This window comes from Salmo salar, chromosome ssa17, assembly GCF_905237065.1.
Source record: "Salmo salar chromosome ssa17, Ssal_v3.1, whole genome shotgun sequence".
Taxonomy (NCBI): Eukaryota; Metazoa; Chordata; class Actinopteri; order Salmoniformes; family Salmonidae; genus Salmo; species Salmo salar.
In genome coordinates, this window is record NC_059458.1 from 14059970 (window position 1) to 14080331 (window position 20362).

At 43.3% G+C, this 20362-nt stretch overlaps 1 protein-coding gene across 1 annotated transcript in view; it reads left to right on the top strand.

The window, feature by feature from the left end:
- Positions 1 to 109: 109 nt before the first annotated feature.
- Positions 110 to 20362, top strand: part of LOC100380704 (lymphocyte antigen 75) — a 40031-nt gene continuing 19778 nt past the window's right edge. The window contains exons 1-17 of the mRNA XM_014151417.2: positions 110 to 399; positions 5720 to 6145; positions 8955 to 9128; positions 10493 to 10654; positions 11062 to 11181; positions 11906 to 12046; positions 12353 to 12544; positions 14445 to 14599; positions 14877 to 14981; positions 15116 to 15204; positions 15475 to 15644; positions 15867 to 16066; positions 16299 to 16441; positions 19408 to 19486; positions 19588 to 19659; positions 19911 to 20034; positions 20307 to 20342. Coding sequence (XP_014006892.2) covers positions 297 to 399; positions 5720 to 6145; positions 8955 to 9128; positions 10493 to 10654; positions 11062 to 11181; positions 11906 to 12046; positions 12353 to 12544; positions 14445 to 14599; positions 14877 to 14981; positions 15116 to 15204; positions 15475 to 15644; positions 15867 to 16066; positions 16299 to 16441; positions 19408 to 19486; positions 19588 to 19659; positions 19911 to 20034; positions 20307 to 20342 — 2491 coding nt within the window. The 5' untranslated portion in view covers positions 110 to 296. The remainder of the gene's footprint in view (positions 400 to 5719; positions 6146 to 8954; positions 9129 to 10492; positions 10655 to 11061; positions 11182 to 11905; positions 12047 to 12352; positions 12545 to 14444; positions 14600 to 14876; positions 14982 to 15115; positions 15205 to 15474; positions 15645 to 15866; positions 16067 to 16298; positions 16442 to 19407; positions 19487 to 19587; positions 19660 to 19910; positions 20035 to 20306; positions 20343 to 20362) is intronic.

The following is a 20362-nucleotide window of genomic DNA, read 5'->3' on the forward strand; positions in this document are numbered from 1 at the left end:
GTGTATTATGTTGAAAAATAACATCAATAAAGTTGTCACTTTCAGTTCGCGGACTGGGCGTGGTCTGTGATGCGTAGTCGACTGTTGGCGAATCACAAGCGCGCAATCTTCCATGGGGCAACACGCAGAAACCGTTAACAGCCTAGGAAGGGGGTAGAGGTTAGTCAACCAGCTGTCAGTCAACAATTGTGAAGTAGGCTCGTGCTACTTTGAAACGCAGAATTGGGTATGCGCAAACTGTAGGCTGGCTACTGGAGACGTATGAATCCGAATAGAGAATCCGTGGTATTATAACCATGGATAAAATGACACTTCAAGCAACAGTTTACCTATGTTTTTTCTTATTCTTTTGGGATAAAACTATTTGTTTTGGAAGTTGCGCGTCAACTACATATTCCGGTAAGTAAGGTGCTTTCCATCCCTAGGCAAGCCCGCCCCATAACTGGATAAATTCGTTGAAAGATTATCGCGTTTCCATAGACTCAACAGCTACTTGGAGAGTCGGTGGTAACCTATTATTGTTTTGAATGGGGGGGTTAGGCTCAATAATGGGACGTCAAGCCCCTTTGTTCAATTTCAAAAGCAGAAAGCAACGTACGTTTGCCGTATAATCAACTTGTTTTTTTTTAAGCCATATGTGGACTTTGGTTTATTTGCGTTTATGGCCCATCAAATTCCTCATCTGCTTTCGAAATGCGTAATGACCATTTTATAAAGTATATCAATCAGGATTAAAACAATGACGTCTTGAAACTCCTCTCGCGTTCAGAATGTGCAGCCCTATTGAGTCTTTTGGGACAATGTTGCAAAGTCATTGCTGCAAGGTTGCACGCAGTTGAAGTGATCCAAATGTTGCAGAATGTGGTCGTTGTCGGTGTATCTGTAAAAACAGTTTGCATGATCATATCCCCATGATCAAGTACTGTTCTCTCTCTCTCCCCGTTAGCCTCTCTTTAATGAGCGTAGGCCGCCTAAATTAGACCTACAGAGTGTTGCTGTGCCAGTTATAAATATCTAATCTCATACTCATCATAGGCTGAATATGTTCAACTCAGAGATGCAGTCTGTCATGTTTCTGAGTTCAACTGCTAACCTATTACACAGTACACGTGATATCGTTTATGGTTTGTCCAGTAAATCAGGTCAATACATTATGGAGAATTATACAATTTAATTTGATGTTGTTTACTGTTTAATAGTTCCTTATATGGTCTTCCTTATTACACATGCACGTTCACATTTGCACATTTTATACTGTATCTAATTGTTGAAAATAAAGGCTCACCAAAAGTGTTTCAGAGTGATACATTAGACACAGTTCAGAGTGAAACATCATACCCAGTTGTATTTAATTGGCCTCTAATTCAATTAAATTCTTTAGTCCAGATTAGGAAATGATAAAACAGTTCTGTATTGTTGGTAGAATGTTTCATGGATTTAAGGCTGCCACATGATGGAGGATAAAAGCAATTGGCCTGCTGACTGAGAATATTATCAGCAATCAATGTTGGAGACCATGATAAGCACAGGCCCAATAGACCCCTGGTGTTTCTAGATATTTTTTTTTGCTTATCTGACTGTTGTTGATTGCCTTGAAATTTCGTCTGGTCCCCTGCCTCCACGACAAGCTGAACTATTTAGGCAACGATAACCAGCAGCTTGTCACGGCCTGACCATAGAAAGTTGTTATTTTCTATGGTAGAGTAGGTCAGGGCGTGACAGGGGGGTGTTTGTCCATTTTTGTATTTCTATGTTTAGTTTCTAGTTTTGTATTTCTAGGTTGGGTTTTGTTTGGCATGACCTCCAATTAGAGGCAGCCGGTTGTCGTTGTCTCTAATTGGAGGCCATATTTAAGTTGATGTTTGTCCCACTTGTGTTTTGTGGGTGATTATATTTTGTGAGTGTGTTTGTTCCTCCTGCGTCACGGTTTGTTGTTTTGTCCTTAAGTTTATTTTGTTATTGCATTACGTTTCACAGATTAAATAAAATGTGGAACTACACAAACGCTGCATCTTGGTCCGCTCCTTCAAACAGCCGTGACACAGCTAAACTTATATTAAGATGGGACAAGACTACAGGTCGACCGATTATGATTTTTCAACGCCGATACCGATTATTGGATGACCAAAAAAGCCGATACCGATTCATCGGCGGATTTTTTTAACATGTATTTGTAATAATGACAATTACAACAATACTGAATGAACACTTATTTTAACTTAATATAATACATCAATAAAATCAATTTAGCCTCAAATAAATAATGAAACATGTTCAATTTGGTTTAAATAATGCAAAAACAAAGTGTTGGAGAAGAAAGTAAAAGTGCAATATGTGCCATGTAAGAAAGCTAACGTTTAAGTTCCTTGCTCAGAATATGAGAACGTATGAAAGTTGGTGGTTCCTTTTAACATGAATCTTCAATATTCCCAGGTAAGAAGTTTTAGGTTGTAGTTATTATAGGACTATTTCTCTCTATACCATTTGTATTTCATATACCTTTGACTATTGCATGTTCTTACAGGCACTTTAGTATTGCCAGTGTAACATTATAGCTTCCGTCCCTCTCCTCGCTCCTACCTGGGCTCGAACCAGGAACACATCGACAACAGCCACCCTCGAAGCAGCGTTACCCATGCAGAGCAAGGGGAACAACTACTCCAAGTCTCAGAGCGAGTGACGTTTGAAACGCTATTAGCGTGCACCCCACTTACTAGCTAGCCATTTCACATTGGTTACACCAGCCTAATCTTGGGAGTTGATAGGCTTGAAGTCATAAACAGCACAATGCTTGAAGCATTGCGAAGAGCTGCTGGCAAACGCATGAAAGTGCTTTTTGAATGAATGCTTACGAGCCTGCTGGTGCCTACCATCGCTCAGTCAGACTGCTCTATCAAATCATAGACTTAATTATAACATAATAACACACAGAAATACGAGCCTTTGGTGATTAAAATGGTCGAATCCGGAAACTATCATTTTGAAAACAAAACGTTTATTCTTTCAGTGAAATACGTAACCGTTCCGTATTTTATCTAACGGATGGCATCCCGAAGTCTAAATATTGCTGTTACATTGTACAACCTTCAATGTTATGTCATAATTATGTACAATTCTGGCAAATTAATTACGGCCTTTGTTAGGAATAAATTAACTTCACACAGTTCGCAATGAGCCAGGCAGCCCAAACTGCTGCATATACCCTAACTGCTTGCACGGACCGCAAGAGAAGTGACAATTTCCTTAGTTATAAGAAATTCATGTTAGCAGCAATATTAACTAAATATGCAGGTTTAAAAATATATACTTGTGTATTGATTTAAAAAAAGGCATTGATGTTTATGGTTAGGTACATTGGTGCAACGACAGTGCTTTTTTCGCAAATGCGCTTGTTAAATCATCACCCGCATCGATTATATGCAACGCAGGACACGCTAGATAAACTAGTAATATCATCAACCATGTGTAGTTAACTAGTGATTATGTTAAGATTGATTGTTTTTTATAAAATAAGTTAAATGCTAGCTAGCAACTTACCTTGGCTTCTTGCTGCCCTCGTGTAACAGGTAGTCAACCTGCCACGCAGGCTCCTCGTGGAGTGCAATGTAAGGCAGGTGGTTAGAGCGTTGGACTAGTAACCGGAAGGTTGCAAAAACGAATCCCCGAGTTGACAAGGTAAAAATCTGTCGTTCTGCCCCTGAACAAGGCAGTTAACCCACCGTTCCTAGGCCGTCATTGAAAATAAGAATGTGTTCTTAACTGACTTGCCTAGTTAAATAAAAGTGTAAAAAAAAAATGTAAATACAAAAAAAATAAGAAATCGTCAAATCGGTGTCCAAAAATAGCGATTACCGATTGTTATGAAAACTTGAAATCGGCCCTAATTAATCGGCCATTCTGATTAATCGGTCGACCTCTAGACAAGATAGATATCAACCAAACATTCTAATGAATAGTGATACAAAATATATTGTAAACATAATAAAATATTGTGTTGAATGAACTTATATTGTTGTAGTGATGTCACTATATTTACTAACACTTTATTATGACTATAATATCACTATATTTACTTACAGTTGAAGTCGGAAGTTTAAATACACTTAGGTTGGAGTCATTAAAACTCGTTTTTTAACCACTCCACAAATTGTTTGTTAACAAACTATAGTTTTGGCAAGTCGGTTAGGACATCTAGTTTGTGCATGACACAAGTAATTTTTCCAACAATTGCTTACAGACAGATTATTTCACTTATAATTCACAGTATCACAATTCCAGTGGGTCGGAAGTTTACATACACTAAGTTGACTGTGCCTTTGAACAGCTTGGAAAATTCCAGAACATGACGTCATGGCTTTAGAAGCTTCTGATAGGCTAATTGACATCATTTGAGTCAATTGGAGGTGTACCTGTGGATGTATTTCAAGGCCTACCTTCAATCTCAGTGCCTCTTTGCTTGACATCATGGGAAAATCCAAAGAAATCAGCCAAGACCTCAGAAAAGAAATTGTAGGCCTCCACAAGTCTGGTTCATCCTTGGGAGCAATTTCCAAACACTTGAATGTACCTCGTTCATCTGTACAAACAATCGTTCGCAAGTATAAACATCATGGGACCACGCAGCCGTCAAACCGCTCAGGAAGGAGACATGTTCTGTCTCCTAGAGATGAACGTACTTTGGTGCAAAAAGTGCAAATCAGTCCCAGAACAACAGCAATGGACTTTGTGAAGATGCTGGAGGAAACAGGTACAGTATCTATATCCACAGTAAAACGAGTCCTATATCGACATAACCTGAAAGGCCGCTCAGCAAGGAAGAAGCCACTGCTCCAAAACCGCCATAAAAAAGCCAGACTACGGTTTGCAACTACACATGAGGACAAAGATTGTACTTTTTGGAGAAATGATGAAACAAAAATAGAACTGTTTGGTCATAATGACCATCGTTATGTTTGGAGAAAAAGGGGGAGGCTTGCAAGCCGAAGAACACCATCCAAACCATGAAGCACGGGGGTGGCCGCATCATGTCGTGGGGGTGCTTTGCTGCAGGAGGGTCTGGTGCACTTCACAAAATATATGGCATCATGAGGGAGGAAAATGATGTGCATATATTGAAGCAACATCTCAAGACGTCAGTCAGGAAGTTAAAGCTTGGTTGCAAATGGGTCTTCAAAATGGACAATGACCCCAAGCATACTTCCAAAGTTGTGGCAAAATGGCTTAAGGACAACAAAGTCAAGGTATTGGAGTGGCCATCACAAAGTCCTGACCTCAATCCTATAGAAAATGTGTGGGCAGAACTGAAAAAGTGTATGCGAGCAAGGAGGCCTACAAACCTGACTCAGTTACACCAGCTCTGTCAGGAGGAATGGGCCAAAATTCACCCAACTTATTTTGGGAAGCTTGTGGAAGGCTAACCGAAACGTTTGACCCAAGTTAAACAATTTAAAGGCAATGCTACCAAATACTAATTGAGTGTATGTAAACTTCTGACCCACTGGGAATTGATGAAAGAAATAAACGCTGAAATAAATCATTCTCTCTACTATTATTCTGACATTTCACATTCTTAAAATAAGGTGGTGATCCTAACTGACCTAAGACAGAGATTTTTTACTCAGATTAAATATCAGGAATTGTGAAAAACTGAGTTTCAATGTATTTGTCTAAGGTGTATGTAAACTTCTGACTTCAACTGTGTGTTCATGATCATTTCCAGGTGACGACACCTTCACCATCCAGCATGTGAGCACAGGAAAGTGCCTGGTAGCTATGTCCACATCTGGGACTGGAGTTTCCGGGATAGCAGGGGCTAAATCTGCAGGGTCTGGGTTCAGCGTGACCCTGGGGGAGTGTGACGGCTCCAGGGGGTCCCAGTGGAAGTGGGGGTCCGGCCACCGTCTCTTCCACGTGGGCACGTCACAGTGCTTGGGTCTGGAGGTGAAGACCAAGGCCCTATCTCTGTTCAGCTGTGACTCCATGCAGGCCACCATGCTGTTGTGGCGCTGCCTGGACGGGGCCATCTATACGGTGTACCAGATGGGCCTCACGGTGACCGACGGGCTGGTCAGTGCCAAGCGCGACTCCTCAGATGCCTGGAGGAGGGATGAGTCGACCGATAATATCTGCCAGCGGCCGATGCGCAGTGAGTGTGTTCTGTCCTCTGAGCGGCTTATTTTCCTAATGGAATAGAATAGGACATAATAGAATAAACAGTTTATCCCATCTCATGTAGGCCTATCTATGCTTATTACATGTATAAAACCTCTAGCCGCATTTTACAAGAATGCACTGAACTTAGATATACACGATCCTTCAAAAGTTTGGGGACACTTAGAAATGTCCCACTTTACCACCACCATAGCACCCCCAGACCATCACATTGCCTCCACCATGCTTGACAGATGGCGTCAAGCACTCCTCTGGCATCTTTTCATTTTTTCTGCGTCTCACGAATGTTCTTCTTTGTGATTCAAACACCTCAAACTTAGATTCTTCTGTCCATAACACCTTTTTCCAATCTTCCTCTGTCCAGTATCTGTGTTCTTTTGCCAATCTTAATCTTTTCTTTTTATTGGCCAGTCTGAGATATGGCTTTTTCTTTGCAACTCTGCCTAGAAGGCCAGCATCCCGTAGTCGCCTCTTCACTGTTGACGTTAAGACTGTTTTGTGGGTACTATTTAATGAAGCTGCCAGCTGAGGACTTGTGAGGCGTCTGTTTCTCAAAATAGACACTCTTATGTACTTGTCCTCTTGCTCAGTTGTGCACCGGGGCCTCCCACTCCTCTTTCTATTCTGGTTAGAGACAGCTGTTCTGTGAAGGGAGTAGTACACATCGTTGTACGAGATCTTCAGTTTCTTGGCAATTTCTCGCATGGAATAGCCTTCATTTCTCAGAACAAGAATAGACTGACGAGTTTCAGAAGAAAGTTCTTTGTTTCTGGCCATTTTGAGCCTGTAATCGAACCCACAAATGCTGATGCTCCAGATACTCAACTAGTCTAAAGAAGGCTAAAATAAGTTTTATTGCTTCTTTAATCAGAAAACAGTTTTCAGCTGTGCTAACATAATTGCAAAAGGTTTTTCTAATGACCAATTAGCCTTTTAAAATGCTAAACTTGGATTACCTAACACAACGTGCCATTGGAACACAGGAGTGATGGTTGCTGATAATGGGCCTCTGTACGCCTATGTAGATATTCCATAAAAAATCTGCCATTTCCAGCTACAATAGTCATTTACAACATTAACAATGTCTACACTGTATTTCTGATCAATTTGATGTAATTTTAATGGACAAAAAAAATGTTATTTTCTTTAAAAAACAAGGACATTTCTAAGTGACCCCAAACTTTTGAACAGTAGTGTACCTAGACATTTACATTGATATCTTTATGAACAACATCCTGTATCACTTGGAGACTGTTGGTCTGTTGTATGCTAATGTCAGGTGCACTTTACAGAGCTCTGCTTGGCAGTCACATGTTTCATTTGTTCCGTTTGGAATTGAAAGGGAATCTTTCCAACCAGAATTACCACAGTCTTCCTTGTAACTGTTGACATGGCTAATATCACTCAGCAAGGCCTGTATGAACACACTTGCTTTCATTTTCACTTAACTACATCACGTTTGCACAGGGCCGTCATTTCAACTAAACTTAGGGTATGGCAACGTGACAGGGGCAAAGTGATATTTTTTATCAAGTTGAAGCTCATTTGCTGCATTTCTACACAATTTTTAAAAACTCTAAAATGCAATTTGGAGAACAGCTGAATTGACTCCAGCCTTTATCACCTTGGCTGCTGTAGCTCTATTCGGCTCAGTCGATAGGGGACTTAATTGCTGTATGACATGTGTTTGTAGAATGTTAACTGCTACACACTAGCTCAGCACCGGGAATAAAAACAGTAGTTTAGTTTCCTGTCAAGTCAAACAGCAGTTACCTAGCTATCTTCAGCCATCTTCCACCTCTGCATTGTTTTGAGAGAAAAGCTGCGTTGTTCACTGCAGCCTTCCCTCCCACTCCGAGGCGTCTGTAACGGCAGTCATATATCGGGGATCAAGGCGCGGCGTGTTGAGTGCTCATGATTATTATTTAATGAAACACTTTACAAAGGAACAAAAACGACAGCAAACAGTTCCGTCAGGCAACAACCACAAAACGGAAAACAACTACCCACAAAACACCATAGAAAAACCCCAACTTAAATATGATCTCCAATTAGAAACAACACGAACCAGCTGCCTCTAATTGGAGATCATCCCAAAACTCAACATAGAAATAGAAAAACAAGAACTAAACATAGAAACAACAAACATAGACTGCCCACCCATATCACACCCTGACCTTACTATACAGAGAAATAACAGCTCTCATAGGTCAGAGCGTGACAGCGTCCTAAAACATGTACCAATAAACAGCCTGCCCCAGAGCTGTCCACATGATTGTAAAGCTAGCCCGCTAATATCGCTAAACTGCATTTGCATTTTAATCCGCATTGGAATGATTTTAGTAGCCTATTTTAAATTGTTGGTGTTGAACTAGGGTATGGTGGCTGCCATACTGTGCCATACCCAATTGATGCCCCCTGCGCGTCACATTAAATACCCTTGACCCGGTTCCATTTTAAATCATATCTATGGCACTTTATGCCAGTTGTTTGCAAGTAGCCTTCTGCTTAATGATACAGTTTAACATTATCTAAACTCTGGCTCTCCATTGAAAGTAGCAGCTTTTGTATTCAATGAATGTGTTCTGTGTACAGGTCCTACATTAAGGACCTGTACACAGACCTGTCCTACATACTAAATCCAGTTGAGTTGACAGTCAAACTGTGCGAGGTCATATCTTTAGATGTGTCCAGATTGAATACTAACTCAGATATTCCTAATAAACTAATTTGAAATGGGTGCCATGGGATTCATTCTAATTCATTTTCTCCTCTACCCATAGTTGTCCACACCACCAATGGGACGTCGACCGGGGAGCCCTGTGAGTTTCCCTTCCACTACAACGGCAGCTGGTACCACGAGTGCCTCCCCGACGACCAATCACCTGAACTATACTGGTGTTCCACAACCTCCGACTATGATGCTGACAAAAAGATGGGATATTGTCTAAAACATGGCAAGTTGTCTTCTTTTTATTATAGATATAAATCATGATTCTGGAATGAATCTACTACTAGTCTTCTTGTACCGTTTCCCTTCACATATAAGGATTACTGGAACTAGTACTAATAGAGTACTTAAAGGAAAACTATCTTTTGGTATTTGTTTCATTAGTCAGTTGTAACTTTCTGACAGCAATCAAATTCAGTTGCCCGATTGCTGACATACAAAACATTTTGGGATTATATCAACAACGGACTAATGAAACAAATACCAAAAGATCGTTTTTGGATGGGGTTTTCCTTTAAGTAGTCTACTTGTCTTGGAGGAGTTTCCCTTTAAGAGAAGGACGTAGAAAGATCTTTGCATCAAGATTGGACTCAATTCTATTTCAGTTCCCCTCAGTTGAATTAAGGATGTGGAATATGTAAGTCGCTCTGGATAAGAGCGTCTGCTAAATGACTAAAATGTAAAAAAAAATGTCCATAGGAGTGCAAATAATTTTCCGTAATTGACTGGAGTTAAGATTGACTTGACCCCAACTGTCACGTCCTGACCAGTAAAGGGGTTATTTGTTATGGTAGTTTGGTCAGGACGTGGAAGGGGGTGGTTGTTTTATGTGTTTCGGGGTTCGTGGTTAATGTTCTATGTTAGTATATTTCTATGTTCGTTCTAGTCTTTCTATTTCTATGTGTAGTTTATTGGGTTGACCTTCAATTGGAGGCAGCTGTTCCTCGTTGCCTCTAATTGAAGGTCCTATTTAGTAGGGGTGTTTTGTCATGGATTTTGTGGGTAGTTGTTCCGTGTGTAGCTAGCTGTGTGCCTCACAGGACTGTTTTTCGTCGTTGTTTTTGTTTCAGGTGTTTTTGTATCACGTTCTTTCTTTAATAAAAGAAGAAGATGAGCACTCACATTCCCGCTGCATTTTGGTCTACTCAATACGACGTCCGCGACACCAACTCTGCTCTGAACCTAGTCTTTTGAACCAGACAGCTTACTTCCACAATATTTGAATGCTCCAGTCTAGCTAGGCGAGACTGCTCTGAACCCAGAAAGTCCTTCGATCCTTCACTTTGGCATGTTTGGTGTGATATAAGTATTTCTTGACAGATTACATTTTCCAGTGTCTGACGATGTCAAACCTCTGAGGAACTTAGTTTAGAAATACATGTGTGGAGTTCAGACACTGTTTTTGTTTGTCATATATTTAACAATAAATTTTACTGAAATATGTAACGATACATTTGTCTGTTGGATGCTAGTTGAGAAATGCTGTAGCAAAACATCGTGTTCAGCGGCACTGCTGGATATGCGCACAACCCCCTACATACACACACATACTACCACAATGCTGAATCCCCTCTCTGATCTCTCTCACAGAGGAAGGCTGCAAGGCCCTGTTCAATGGCCCTGAGGGGGGACCCTGTTATGAGTTTGTGTCCCAGGTCGCAGTGACATGGCAGGAAGCGCTGGACTCTTGTCGCAGCCAGGGTGCTGACCTGCTCAGCGTGTCTAGCTCAGAGGACCAAGCCTTCCCCATCTGTAAGACTGCCTTCCACTATAGTGGCTGTCTATGGCCACATTCATACAAAACAAACATCCCAAACCTGCCTTACAGGAACAGTGACATGAATCATGTACTGCATGACCCACTTGGCACATACTATTTACCTCGAAGTAATTGAGACTACAGTACTTGGGACTACAATACTTGGAGATACTTGGCCATTACCATCCATCATTATTACACTAGTATCATCACAGTTTATAAGACATAGGGAACCTATTTCACTGACTGTTAAGAGGGGGTAAAACAGCTATTTTTATTGACTAATTGCCGATATTATATATGCCCACAAGGGCAGTAAAAATGAAGATTCTGTCATCTACTTTGTAGCTAGATGTAGCTTGTCTAATCTGGTCTCGTCTCTGTTCTGTGTGGACTGAAGTGGACGTGGCCCATAACAGCAGACCAGACAGGATGTGGATCGGCCTACACCAGCTGGACACGTCTCAGGGCTGGCAGTGGTCAGACGGCTCACCCCTCAACAACGTGCGCTGGGACAAAGGTGAGGACACACAGACATACATACACACAGACATACTTCTTTAGCATGGTACTTTGGACAACTGTGGTACAACTATGGTACATATATGGCTATAGCAATGTCACAACTAGGTTACAACTATTTATAGTACAACGATACAGCCATGGCAGAAGTACTGAATAGTACACGCATTGGTTTGTACAGGTATGCCACAGCCATACCACCCTACTGCCTGGCACCCATCTCGTTCTCCAGCCTGTGTCACAATGCCGCCACCAGGGAAACAAAGAGGCCAGTGTTGTGTTGTGAGAAGGCAGGCAGGGTCATTGTGACTGGACGCAGCACTGCACAGGGCCAGGCAGTGTGTGTGCTTGAGGATTGTCGTAAACGAGCTTGAATAACAAGTCAACTTGCCTGAATGGGCCTCTGTATATAAACATTAGCGTGTGGCCTGGTCAAATTAGTGCACTGTATATGGGAATAGGCTGCCATTTGGGACTGGACTGCTCTGTCAGAGTGGCGATGACGTCACTGTCCTTACTCAGAGCCCTTTGACCTCTCTGGGTTGCATTACTGTTCACCCTCAGTACCGAGGAGTTTACTACAAAGCAGGATCAATGAGCAAGCCTGCTAACTTTGATAAACAAACAGAAATAACTACCGATTTCCCTGGTTCATTAGGAAAGCTAAACTAAGAGTGTGTGTGTGTGTGTGTGTGTGCGTGCGTGCGTGCGTTTGTGTGTAGCAATGCCACACACATCAATCCTAAGGGAGTCAGACTGTGGATTCATGAATTCGAAAAACTACTACGAGAGTGAGATCTGCGATAAAAAACTTCCCTACATCTGTAAGAAAAACGTCAACGTCACCCAGTCGGTAGCAACAGGTAAGAGTCAACCAGTTTATCACATTAATAGGGAAGGTCTTACTCTTTTATCCTCCAATTAGATGTACTGTATTTCTGTCCTCTGCCAAAGGGATTTATGTAGCGCTTTTCCAAGGTGCTGAAACACTACATTTTAAGGCCATCCTAGCTTTGCATCTCAACTCATGTATTTTTCACACTGTTTTTTGTCTTTGGTGTGCTCTTCCAAGTGCTCAAATGTTTGATTTACATGTCAGGCCATCCTAGCCTTTTAACTCACACAATATTATTTCTATCTATCTTTCCTTGATCATGTTTTCTCTGCAGAGCCTTTGGTGTATAAATCCACCATATGTGACGAGGGCTGGGCCCCTTGGAACATGTTCTGTTACAAGCTGGTGAAGGATGAACCAAAGATGTTTGCTCAGGCCGAGAATTACTGTAAGACCATCGGAGGAGGCCTGGTCAGTCTACACAGCCTGGACAGCATGGAGATGATCAGCACTCAGTTCCATGCAGGTACAATGCATCCTCAGAGAAACCAACCACAATTGTCGTGTATGGCATTGTATTGCCCTGAGGCATGGCTAGAGACTTCTAGTGATAGGTATCAGTCATGATTCAAGGAAGGGCATTATAGTGCTTATCATTAGGCATCTTAAGCATTTTACAGTGGATCACTGTTAGATAACACCGGTTTGGTTGTGCTGTGTGGGGAAGACATGCCATTGGCCAGAGATACATAGTTGAAATGCTCTGTTATCTTCTGTGAGAGGCTTTGGCTGTTTTATGTACAGTTGAAGTCGGAAGTTTACATACATCTTAGCCAAATACATTTAAACTCAGTTTTTCACAGTTCCTGACATTTAATCCCAGTAAAAATTCCCTGTCTTAGGTCATTTAGCATCACCACTTTATTTTAAGAATGTGAAATGTCAGAATAATAGTAGAGAGTGATTTATTTCAGCTTTGAGTCCTTTCATCACATTCCCAGTGGGTCAGAAGTTTAGTATTTGGTAGCATTGCCTTTAAATTGTTTAACTTGGGTCAAACGTTTCGGGTAAACTTCCACAAGGTTCCCACAATAAATTGGGTGAATTTTGGCCCATTCCTCCTGACAGAGCTGGTGTAACTAGTCAGGTTTGTAGGCCTCCTTGCTCGCACACTCTTTTTCAGTTCTGTCCACACATTTTCTATAGGATTGAGGTCAGGACTTTGTGATGGCCACTCCAATACCTTGACTTTGTTGTCCTTAAGCCATTTTGCCACAACTTTGGAAGTATGCTTGGGGTCATTGTCCATTTGGAAGATCCATTTGCGATCAAACTTTAACTTCCTGACTGATGTCTTGAGATGTTGCTTCAATATATCCACATACTTTTCCTCCCTCATGATGCCATCTATTTTGTGAAGACTCCCCCCCTTTTCCTCCAAACATAAGGATGGTCATTATGGCCAAACAGTTCTATTTTTGTTTCATCAGACCAGAGGACATTTCTCCAAAAGTACGATCTTTGTCCCCATGTGCAGTTGCAAACCGTAGTCTGGCTTTTTTATGGCGGTTTTGGAGCAGTGGCTTCTTCCTTGCTGAGCGGCCTTTCAGGTTATGTTGATATAGGACTCGTTTTACTGTGGATATAGATACTTTTGTATCTGTTTCCTCCAGCATCTTCACAAGGTCCTTTGCTGTTGTTCTGGGATTGATTTGCACTTTTCGCACCAAAGTACGTTCATCTCTAGGAGACAGAACACGTCTCCTTCCTGAGCCATACGAGGGCTGCGTGGTCCCATGGTGTTTATACTTGCGTACTATTGTTTGTACAGATGAACGTGGTACCTTCAGGCATTTGGAAATTGCTCCCAAGGATGAGCCAGACTTGTGGAGGTCTACAATTTTTGTTTCTGAGGTCTTGGCTGATTTCTTTTGATTTTCCCATGAAGTCAAGCAAAGAGGCACTGAGTTTGAAGGTAGGCCTTGAAATACATCCACAGGAACACCTCCAATTGACTCAAATGATGTCAATTAGCCTATCAGAAGCCTATCAGAAGCTTCTAAAGCCATGACATCATTTTCTGGAATTTTCCAAGCTGTTTAAAGGCACAGTCAACTATGAAAACTTCCGACCCACTGGAATTGTGATACAGTGAATTTTAAGTGAAATAATCTGTCTGTAAACAATTGTTGGAAAAATTACTTGTGTCATGCACAAAGTAGATGTCCTAACCGACTTGTCAAAACTATAGGTTGTTAACAATACATGTGTGGAGTGGTTGAAAAAGGAGTTTTAATGACTCCAACCTAAGTGTATGTAAACTTCCAACTTCAACTGTATGTTCGATCATCAGAATCAATCAATCAATGATCAAGCTGCTGTACAGTAGTTAAATGGAGTGTTATGTTGTGGTGGCCTCCTGTCAGATGTTGTGTTGGACGTGTGGATCGGTCTGATGGGGACAGGGAACCCCGCCATCCTTAGCTGGGCTGATGAGACACCAGTCTCCTTCACCTACTGGGACAGGAATCATCCTATCCAACCCTCAGGAGACTCTGGCTGCGTCTCCTACTCTGGAGAGGTGTGTGTGTCGTGTTTGTGGGTGTGTGTGTGTGATAATTGGCAAGATGGTTTAGCCTACAACACATCTTGCTTGGCTACTTATGGATATGTTATAACAATATCATGCTTTGATAGGCTAACAATTTGCTAAGAAATAGACAGCAGGTCCCATTGCTCACTTAATAGCATCAACATGACATTGTGCTCATAGCAGACCTTAGATGTTGGGCATTTATAGGAAGTCTATGTACGGTATATCTAGATCCATGCCTTTATCTCCTTTTCCTGTGGTCCAGTCTCATGGCTGGAGGGTTAGGAGCTGTGACCAGAAGCTGCCTTTCATGTGTCAGAAGAAAGGAGAGGTGAATGAGTCTTCTACGTCAGGATGCCCTCCTGAAGGGGTAAGCATCGCTCCCCAGCCCCAACCTTCTCTTCCCAGGACAAGCTGTACCTTCTGGAGTTTGGTTGAGCTCCTTTGATGGATTTCATTTGTTTCATCTGTTCGTTTTGTTTACATCTCTTCCCCTTCCTGAAGGACTGGAGGAGACATGGGAACTCGTGCTACAAAGTGGACTCTAAAGAAGTGTCGTTCAAGGACAGGTGTGATCTCACCATAAACAACAGGTACAGCCATTCCATCTTATCTCTTTCAGTCCTTCTTTTAACTCTTTCTTTTCCAGTCACTGTAAAGTAAATGCTGTGTTTCTGAGACATTGCCGTGGAAGGGTGCCAAAACCCAACAGCATTCCACATTACCTCTCAACACTCAGCGTGGTCTCGCTAATTGTCTTGTTCCCTCTTGTACAGGTGTAAGGTCGAAAGTAGTGCACTACATAGGGAATAGAGTGGTATTTGGGATGCAGGCTCAATCGTTCTTCAATGTGTTCTCCACAGGTTTGAACAGGCCTTCATCAATAGACTCCTTGTGGAAGAGATCAACGTAAAGAGACAGTATTTCTGGACCGGCCTCCAGGACATAAAGACTACAGGGGAGTACCAGTGGGTCACTCAGGATGGCTCGGGAACCAATGTCGCATACACCAACTGGGGCTGGTTTGAACCAGGTTGGTCCAGACTGTGAAGTATTCTGTATTTGGGTTTAAGGGTTTAACCCTGTTGGGGTTTCAGTGATGCGAGATGGAGAGAAACGCTTGATGGGTGTGCGTGAGTTACGTGTGTGTCTGTGTGTGTTACATATGTGTGTATGCGAGTTACTTACGTGTGTGTCTGTGTGTGTTACATATGTGTGTATGCGAGTTACTTACGTGTGTGTGTGTGTGTTTCAGCCCTAGCAGGGGGCTGTGCAGTGATGTCCACAGCCAAGCCTCTGGGTAAATGGGTAGTAAAGAACTGCACCATGTTTAAAGCTGGCTCCATCTGTAAGAGAGACATCGCCGCTCCACAACCCCTAGTCCCTGAGCCCGACCCTAACCTCCCCTGTCCTGATGGATGGACATCCAGGCCTGGCATTTCCTACTGCTACAAGGTGTGTGTAGGCCTGTGTGTGTCCGTGAAATGAATTGACGCAGATCCAGTTTACTTCACTCACCAGCATGTGTCCCCTCACTGCGCCTTAGTGACCTTGTTGGTTTAAGTTACTGTGTCGTTGCACATTGAGGTCTCATGACGACCCGATTGCGATATGTTAGTGTGTTATAACAACATTACCGTAGGGTGTTGGTGTGTTAGCATTGGTAACCGTGGCAATGCTGTGCCAGGTGTTCCAAGAGGAGAGGCTGAGTCGTAAGCGGTCCTGGGAGGAGGCAGAGAGGTTCTGTGAGGCCCTAGGGGCCCATCTACCCAGCTTCAACCACCCACAGGAGATGGGAGCCCTGAACTATGTCATGAGAGACTCCATCAGGTAGGGGCCCTTGCACCCACACACACACACGCTGCACACACCACTCGCGCATATACTCACGCGCACGCACACACAGTGATAACACACAAACTCAGCGGTAACACAAACTCAGCCACAGTAGTCAGACTGGTCTAGTCACCTCAACTAAACAATGTGAATTATGTAGACATGTCCATAACCACATTCCAACAACAGCAACTTAATGCCAGCTTTATACAGTGAAACACATACACACCACACTGCCATATCTGTCATAGGTCAGAGCTTACACACTGCTCTAGTTCCCACCACTGTAACGGACGCCAACAAATCAAATCAAAGTTTATTTGTCACGTGCGCCGAATACAACAGGTGTAGACCTTACAGTGAAATGCTTACTTACAGGCTCTAACCAACAGTGCAAAAAAGGTATTAGGTGAACAATAGGTAAGTAAAGAAATAAAACAACAGTTAAAAGACAGTGAAAAATATCAGTAGCGAGGCTATATACAGGCACCGGTAAGTTGGGCCAATTGAGGTAGTATGTACATGAATGTATAGTTAAAGTGACTGTGCATATATGATAAACAGAGAGTAGCAGCAGTTTAAAATAGGGGTTGAGGGGGCACACAATAGTCTGGGTAGCCATTTGATTACCTGTTCAGGAATCTTATGGCTTGGGGGTAAAAACTGTTGAGAAGCCTTTTTGTCCTAGACTTGGCACTCCGGTACCGCTTGCCATGTGGTAGTAGAGAGAACAGTCTATGACTGGGGTGGCTGGTGTCTTTGACAATTTTTAGGGCCTTCCTCTGACACTGCCTGGTGTAGAGGTCCTGGATGGCAGGCAGCTTAGCCCCAGTGATGTACTGGGCCGTACGCACTACCCTCTGTAGTGCCTTGCGGTCGGAGGCCGAGCAGTTGCCATACCAGGCAGTGATGCAACCGGTCAGGATGCTCTCGATGTTGCAGCTGTAGAACCTTTTGAGGATCTCAGGACACATGCCAAATCTTTTTAGTTTCCTGAAGGGGAATAGGCTTTGTCATGCCCTCTTCACGACTGTCTTGGTGTGTTTGGACCATTCTAGTTTGTTGGTGATGTAGACACCAAGGAACTTGAAGCTCTCAACCTGCTCCACAGCACCCACCACAGTTACCACACACATAGGTTTTCAAATTCACATGGTCTCGTCTTTAAGCTAATGTCATCTGATTCCTGTCAATAGTAACAAGTATGGTTCACACCAGGACACCCCCTGTCCTGCAATGCTCTGCAGGGGGAAGATTCAATCACTAGCAACAATATATACTGCTCAAAAAAATAAAGGGAACACTTAAACAACACATCCTAGATCTGAATGAAAGAAATAATCTTATTAAATACTTTTTTCTTTACATAGTTGAATGTGCTGACAACAAAATAACACAAAAATAATCAATGGAAATCCAATTTATCAACCCATGGAGGTCTGGATTTGGAGTCACACTCAAAATTAAAGTAGAAAACCACACTACAGGCTGATCCAACTTTGATGTAATGTCCCTAAAACAAGTCAAAATGAGGCTCAGTAGTGTGTGTGGCCTCCACGTGCCTGTATGACCTCCCTACAATGCCTGGGCATGCTCCTGATGAGGTGGCGGATGGTCTCCTGAGGGATCTCCTCCCAGACCTGGACTAAAGCATCCATCAACTCCTGGACAGTTTGTGGTGCAACGTGGCGTTGGTGGATGGAGCAAGACATGATGTCCCAGATGTGCTCAATTGGATTCAGGTCTGGGGAACGGGTGGGCCAGTCCATAGCATCAATGCCTTCCTCTTGCAGGAACTGCTGACACACTCCAGCCACATGAGGTCTAGCATTGTCTTGCATTAGGAGGAACCCAGGGCCAACCGCACCAGCATATGGTCTCACAAGGGGTCTGAGGATCTCATCTCGGTACCTAATGGCAGTCAGGCTACCTCTGGCGAGCCCATGGAGGGCTGTGCGGACACCCAAAGAAATGCCACCCCACACCATGACTGACCCACCTCCAAACCGGTCATGCTGGAGGATGTTGCAGGCAGCAGAACGTTCTCCACGGCGTCTCCAGACTCTGTCACGTCTGTCACGTGCTCAGTGTGAACCTGCTTTCATCTGTGACGAGCACAGGGCGCCAGTGGCGAATTTGCCAATCTTGGTGTTCTCTGGCAAATGCCAAACGTCCTGCACGGTGTTGGGCTGTAAGCACAACCCCCACCTGTGGACGTCGGGCCCTCATACCACCCTCATGGAGTCTGTTTCTGACCGTTTGAGCAGACACATGCACATTTGTGGCCTGCTGGAGGTCATTTTGCAGGGCTCTGGCAGTGCTTCTCCTGCTCCTCCTTGCACAAAGGCGGAGGTAGCGGTCCTGCTGCTGGGTTGTTGCCCTCCTACGGCCTCCTCCACGTCTCCTGATGTACTGGCCTGTCTCCTGGTAGCGCCTCCATGCTCTGGACACTACACTGACAGACACAGCAAACCTTCTATCCACAGCTCGCATTGATGTGCCATCCTGGATGAGCTGCACTACCTGAGCCACTTGTGTGGGTTGTAGACTCCGTCTCATGCTACCACTAGAGTGAAGGCACCGCCAGCATTCAAAAGTGACCAAAACATCAGCCAGGAAGCATAGGAACTGAGAAGTGGTCTGTGGTCCCCACCTGCAGAACCACTCCTTTATTGGGGGTGTCTTGCTAATTGCCTATTATTTCCACCTGTTGTCTATTCCATTTGCACAACAGCATGTGAAATGTATTGTCAATCAGTGTTGCTTCCTAAGTGGACAGTTTGATTTCACAGAAGTGTGATTGACTTGGAGTTACATTGTATTGTTTAAGTGTTCCCTTTATTTTTTTGAGCAGTGTACTTAAGACACTGGAAGGTTGTTTAAACACTGCCTTTTGAGCCCCCAAAAAAGATGTGAGAATTAGATGTTTGTTCACAGTGTTTGTGTCCTGTCTGTCCCAGCGATGACCGGTTCTTCTGGGTGGGGCTGAACAGGAGAAACCCAGCTGCTGGTTCCTGGGAGTGGAGCGACAACAGGCCTGTGAGTAGAGGAAAACACATTGTACCTCTGTGTGTAACTCCCGTAGAGAGACTATAATAAGTAACCATTCTGATAATATACATGTCGTGATTCATCCGAAGGTGTCCATGGCCATTTTCCCCCAAGAGTTCCACGAGGATGATGAGTACAACCGTGCCTGCACAGCCTTTAAGGTGGGTAGGTTCCGATGCTGGGATACAGCCTCAACACTGCACAACATCTGCTGGTGGGTGGTCATGGCAGATGTCACAACTTAAACCCGTCAGCTTCTTCCTACATCCCATGCTCCGTTTTCGAGCTCCCTCTCCCTACCTGTGAAGTAGCTACATTACGGTTGTAATGTCATATCTCATGTCGATGTTGAAATACCATTATGCGTCACGGCTTGTCGTCTCTCTCTCTCTCTCTCTCTCTCTTTAACCAGACACTGAAAGGAACCTTTAGGAGTTTATTTGTCTTCCTGATGCATGAATTCCCTCCTCTGCCGTTCTACGCCACCCCATTCCACTGTGACGCCAGGCTGGAGTGGGTCTGCCAGATCCCCCGCGGTAACTATACACACACACACACACACACACACAGGCCGTGTGATTGTGAACGTGTCCTAGCTCCTCCTTAGTTTCAACTCAGAAGTGTGTCTTGTGTAGTGTCTGCTTGTCCCACGTTGAACCCTTTGGCCAACATAAACAGTCCTCTGTCCATTTCTACAAGAAACCCAGTTTAGGAATCAGAGTTTGAGGACATGTTTGGTGACCTTTACACTTTCAATCTTGCATTCTCGATGTTGAAAATAACTGTTTGTTTGTTCATTATGAAATAGGAAAAACCCCTGAGAATCCAGTGTGGTACAATCCTGGTAAGTGGTGTTGACATGTA